This window comes from Acomys russatus, chromosome 32, assembly GCF_903995435.1.
Source record: "Acomys russatus chromosome 32, mAcoRus1.1, whole genome shotgun sequence".
In the NCBI taxonomy this organism is placed as follows: domain Eukaryota; kingdom Metazoa; phylum Chordata; class Mammalia; order Rodentia; family Muridae; genus Acomys; species Acomys russatus.
In genome coordinates, this window is record NC_067168.1 from 22,860,472 (window position 1) to 22,866,471 (window position 6,000).

The 6,000-nt window shown below is 40.6% G+C and overlaps 1 protein-coding gene across 1 annotated transcript in view; it reads left to right on the forward strand.

Moving 5' to 3' along the window:
- Nucleotides 1–4,774, forward strand: part of Xrn1 (5'-3' exoribonuclease 1) — a 98,348-nt gene extending 93,574 nt beyond the window's left edge. The window contains exons 39-42 of the mRNA XM_051140745.1: nucleotides 340–453; nucleotides 998–1,100; nucleotides 2,835–2,995; nucleotides 4,103–4,774. Of these exons, the coding sequence (XP_050996702.1) occupies nucleotides 340–453; nucleotides 998–1,100; nucleotides 2,835–2,995; nucleotides 4,103–4,399 (675 nt within the window). The 3' untranslated portion in view covers nucleotides 4,400–4,774. The remainder of the gene's footprint in view (nucleotides 1–339; nucleotides 454–997; nucleotides 1,101–2,834; nucleotides 2,996–4,102) is intronic.
- The last annotated feature ends 1,226 nt before the right edge of the window (nucleotides 4,775–6,000 follow it).

Consider the following 6,000-nt stretch of genomic DNA (forward strand, 5'->3'; position numbering starts at 1 on the left):
GTGAGTTCAAGGCCTGCCTGGTCTACAAAGCAACTCTAGGACAGCCAAGGCTACACAGAGAAACCCTGTTTCAAAAAGCAAAAAATAAATAAATAGATAAATAAAAATAAATATTATACTAAGTGAAGCAAGCCACATGTCTGATGTACTTAAATAGTGGTTTCCATGGCTTGAATGGAGGGGAAATTATTGATTAATGAGTGTAGAATTCGTTTAGAGTTTTGGTTTGGGTTTGGGTTTTCGGTTTTTTATTTGAGACAGGGTCACTCTGTGTAGCCTTGGAAGAAGTTGGGTTCCTAGACAGATAATCTTACAGACATCTATATTTTCTGGTTTTAGACAATGACAGTTTGTCAGGTAAAATTGTCTAATGGCTTATTGGTCCACGGGCCACAGTGTCACTCTGAAAGTGAAGCCAAGGAGAGAGCTGCACTTTATGCTTTACAGCAACTGGTAAGAATCATTCATGAATTCTCTACTAAGTTTTTTAAATTGGTGTGTGTGTGTGTATGAGAGAGAGAGAGAGAGAGAGAGAGAGAGAGAGAGAGAGAAGACCAGAAGAGGGAAGGAGGGAGAGAGAGAGAGAGAGAGAAGACCAGAAGAGGGAAGGAGAGACAGAGACAGACCAGAAGAGGGAAGTCGGATAGATCCCCTGGAGCTAGATGCATCATGCATGCTGGAAATCAAACTTCCATCCTCTGAGATAGCCTGTCCATTAGATTTTATTTTATTTTTTAAAGATTTATTTATTTATTATTATGTATGTAGTGCTCTGGCTGCACGTGCACCTGCAGGCCAGAAGAGAGCATCTGATCACATTATAGATGCTTGTAAGCCACTACGTGGTTGCTGTGAATTGAACTCGGGACCTCTGGAGGAGCAGTCAATGCCCTTAACCTCTGAGTCATCTCTCCAGCCCAATATCTGTTAGATTTCAATTAGTCTCTATAGAATGTATTGTTGGTTTTTGTCTTATAACTTTTAAATACTTGCACAGGGCTCCTTGGGTGTGAATTTTCCCTTGTTTCCACCAATATTTCCAAATTATCCTCCTGCTGTACCACCTGGAACCGTTCCTCCAGTTTTTTCCCAACCTACAGGTAATAATTTTGCTTTTCTAAGTATTTATTCTTAAAGTATTATTTTCTCTAAATTCTTTTTAAAACTACATTTTTGTTGAAGTTTTCTCAGGGAGTTTAAATTATATTTAGTGTGTATACACATACACCAACATATCCCATTTTTGGGGTTTGGGATTTACTTTTTTTTTTTTTTTTTTTTTTTTTTTTGACAGTTTGAATTTCTAGTTTTTCTCCCTCTATCTCCCGAATGCTGGCATTAAAGTGTACCCACCATACCCAATTAAAGAACGATCTTTAAAAATCAAAAAAGCTTACAATTTGCAGTTACCTTTTTTTCCTGCCCAAATTCTATTAAATTAAATAATAAGTAATTTTAAAAACAAAACCTCTGAGGATAAGTAAATAGAAGAAATGTCAGCAGACTAGAAATTTGAAAACAGCTGGGTGGTTGTGACTCACACTTTTCATCCCAGCACTTGGGAGGCAGAGGCAGGCAGATCTCTGATTTGGAGACCAGCCTGGTCTACAGAGTGAGTTCCAGGGCAGCCAGTGCTACACAGAGAAACTCTGTCTCGGGAAAGAAAGAAAGAAAGAAAGAAAGAAAGAAAGAAAGAAAGAAAACAAAGCTTGAAAACAGTTTGCAGTGAATAGTCAATTTAGCAGAGCAGGGTTCAGGGGCAAATCACAGCCCTGGAGTAGAGGATGCAAAAGTTCTTCATCCTTCTCACAGACTGCACTTGCCAGGCATATGCAAAGCCCTGGGCAATCTCTAGCTCTGTCTGCAGAACTAGAAAAATGAAAACAAGATTTATGAAAAAAGAATAAATGCTGGGCTTAGTGGTGCATGCCTGTGATCCCAGTACTCTGTGAGGCAGAGGCAGGTAGATATCTGTGAGTTCAAGGTCAGCCTAGTCTACAAAGTGAGTCGAGTAATTGAAAACAATGTTACTGTTATTTCCTTTTGCTGCAGTAAAGCATTTTGACAAAAAAAAAAAAAAAAAAAAAAAAAAAAAAAAAAAGCATCCTGCAGGAGTTAGTTTGACTTACTGTTCCAGAAGAGGCACGCCTGATGGCAGGGAGGCATGGTGACAGACAGTGGTGGCCAGAAACTGAGAGATCACATAGTCAAGTACAGGCTTGAAATAGAGAAAGCAAACTGGATGTGGAACAAAGCTATAAACTCAAAGCCTGCCCCCAGGGACATACTTTCTCCAGTAAGACTACACTCTGAAGGGTCCATAACCCCAAACAGCACAACACACTGGAGAGCAGGTGTTCAAATATGTGAGCCTATGGGGCATTCTGCTCTGGCTTCTGTGGGCGCATAGCTGTCCCATAACACAAATTGCATTTACAATACTAGAACAGAGAAAACTCTTCCTGAGCTTTGGGGCTTTGTGTATGTTCAGCTTACTGTGGAAGCAACTTAGCATTTGGGTAGGGTGATTTGTGTCTTTGTTTCCAGGCCTTTCTTACGGAATCACTTCATGATCATGTGTGTGTGTGTGTGTGTGTGTATAAATACATATATATATATATATATATATATATATATATATATATATATATATATATATATATATATACACACATACATATATATATGCAGTTCTGTAGATAGTTCACAGTTCTAAGAAAGGCCCTCAGGAGTGAGTGATACAGACAGGAGTAGTTACAGTTGCCAGATGAGGTGGAGAAGCTAAAAGGGTTGACAGAGAGGAGTCTTAATCTCTGGATCTTGGTTTTTGACAGCCAATATAATGCCTTCATCGTCTCATTTCTTTGGCTCAGTGCCATGGAGACCACCAGTGCCAGTGGCTGGGAAGGCCTTCCATCATCCTTCATATCCTGGAACCGTGCCCTTGGCTGGAGGAATGCCAAGCGGGGTGCACAATCAGTTCATACCTCTGCAGGTGAGAGCTGCAGACAATTGTAGTTTGAACAGTTACTTCTTTTCTTCTTAATATTCAGAACAAACTATTGATAAAAATTTATCTAGTTAGTACTGACTAGAAATCTTGTGTATATGAACTAAGCTGGTCTCTCTGGTCTTAGTTTATGTTCTAATAAGTAATACTAAGGATAGCAAGTAATATAAATATCTTTTAAAGATTTATTTTGGTTTAATTATGTGCATGGGGGAGTGTAATAGATAATTTGCTAATTCATAGGGCTTTTCTAGTCACCTGTTCTAGCTCCCAAATAAAAGACACAGAGACTTATTAGATTTATTAATAATCTTTAGACTCAGTAACTGGGCAGATATGCTTTATACTAATCCTCTAAGCTAGACTGGCTGCTTTCCAGCCATAGGCCCCAAGTTACTTGCCGTATTTGTCCTGTCTGGGCTGTTTCTCTTCCATCAGTCTAGTTCCTCTTGATGATGCCCCCCCCCCCAACTCTTTCTCTTTCTCCTCCTCTTCCCCTCTTCCTTGTGGTCCCCACCTGAGACCCTAAGCCTGGGAACGGAAGTTCTTGCCTACCTCTCTCCTGCCCAGCTACAGGCTGTCCAGCTTTTTTATTAAGCAGAGATAATTGGGGAGAAAAGTTTATAGAACATTGTTCAGAGTATGTGGCAATGCACTCATCTGGACTGCAGCCAGATCTCAGGGCCCAGAATTCAGCATTTGTACACATAGAGCGCCAGACCAACCTCCAACAGGGCAGGGCATGTGTAGACGAGCTCAGGTGCCCTGGCAGGCCAGAGGCATTGTAGCCCCTGAAGCAGAGTTATAGCCCAGCAAATATGGATGCGGGCGACCAAACCCAGGTCCCCTGCAGGAGCAGTGCACTCTCATCTGCAGAGCCATTTCTCCAGCCCCTATTACAAGTATGTTTTTGCTATTAGTAGGTGAAAGTCAAGAACCAGCAGTGAATAGCAAATAATAGTAGCCTGGTTTATGGTGTTTTCTAACACAAGCACATGTGCGTGCATGCGTGCATGCGTGCGTGCATGTGTGTGCATACATGCGCATGCATATGCCTAGATTGTTAGTTAATAATGCGTTTATTCCTTAAAGGTTACAAAAAAAAGAGTTGCAAACAGAAAGAATTTTGAGAATAAGGAGGCCCAGAGTTCTCAAGCCACACCACTTCAGACTAGCAAATCAGGGTCTTCTGAAGCCACCAAAACGATTCCACAGGAAAGTCCGTCAGCTTCTTCAGCATCCTCTCAGGCTGCGCAGCCTGCATCTTCTCAAGTTGAAACTGCCTCCCAAGGCCGCGCTGTGCCCCACCCGAAGTTAGCGCCAAGCTCCTCAAAAAGGAAATCAAGGAAACTGGCTGTCAACTTTAGTGGTTCTAAGCCTTCTGAATAAATTTGGTACCTAGGAATTCATTTTCCTTATCTCATCTACCTTTTTATAAATTGATATCTATATGTCAGAAATATATTATTTTAGGAGATGTTTAGATTGAATATTTTTTATTTTTAAGTTATCAGGCACTTTTCATGCTATTTAAGACTATATCAAATTGTGCACTTTAAGTATGTGCAATTTGTTGTACATCAGTGATACCTCAATAAAGCTGTAAAAAAAAATAGATCAAATTAAATCTTGTATTAAAATAAATATCAAACTGGGCATGGTAGCAGCCTGTAACACTCATGCGTGAGAGGCTGAGACAGGTTGCCATATATTCACGGCTTTCCAGGGCTTCACAGTCAGTCCCTGGCATCCTGAGACCCTGCTTCCAAACCCAAAAAACAAATAGCGGTGGGCTGCGTGTCAAAATGCACCACTCTAACCACTGACTTCTTCACTAGCAGTGCCCTTGAGCTATAAATTACTCATCATATTAGTGTCATAACAAGCTTTTTTACACTATTATTGAGGGATAACTAAATGCAGCATGAATTAGGCCTCATAATTTCCTAAATGTGGGTTTTATCTCTTTTTAATGATGTAGCAACATGACTGGGAGAGTGGCCCTTGCTCGGCCATCACATCGGTCTGTTGCCAAAGTCAGTCAGTCCTCAGATGCTGTGGAGCCAGCACACTGGCTGGTGCTACCAGGGTTGCTCTGCTCTAAATCTTGTACAAAAGCAACTTTAGAAAGTCCCAGAGTGTTCATCTGACTGATTTGAACTAGGAATAGCGATCTAGATTTGAGAAATGATGTTTTGGTTTTATTTTTAGATTACTCAAGAACCAGCATTAAGAATTTCTAATAAAATTAAGTTTCAAAATCTCTACAGGGTACATTGATTAAAAATCAGTCTTCAAGTAGAGAACAGTGCAGATTGTCAGGCACTGTTCTTTTTTAGGCTTCTTAGGTTCTGCTTGGTTGGTTGGTTGGTATTTTTTCCTTTGAGACAGGATCTTGCTGTGTAGTCCTGGCTGGCCTAGTACTCATAGCCATCCTCCAGCCATGCATCACCACAGCCACTTGTGCGGCTTTTTCTCTGCTTGCTTCACATGTGTGAAACCTGTGGGTCCATGTGCAGAGCCTCCCTGCACTGGTAACACTTTAAACTTTTTAGGACATCCAAGATGTATGTTTGTGTGGCCATTACTGCCTGCCTGCTCCATTCCAGCTGCTCAGCACCTGCTGAGCCACTCAGTGGCGCCACGTTTTGTCTCCGCATGTCACTCGTGGATGCGTGCTATTCACACTGTTGAAATGATTTGGAATTTAAGAAATTTTTCTCAATGACATCAGGGCCTGCATTCATATATAAACATATATTTATCTTTTAGTTTTGTGATATACTTATATTTTTAAGGAATAAAGTGATTATACTTTTTAAAAAGTAGGAACCAGTCTTAATATGGAGCCACTTATTGCTGTGTGTGATTTTATTTAGCTCATGGAAAACTCTGCCATACGTCTTAAAATAGTCTTACTGTTTTTTAAATGCTAGTGTTGAACTTGATGAGCTCCTTTCTCTGCTGACTTCAGTGTTTCTCTGAGTGCT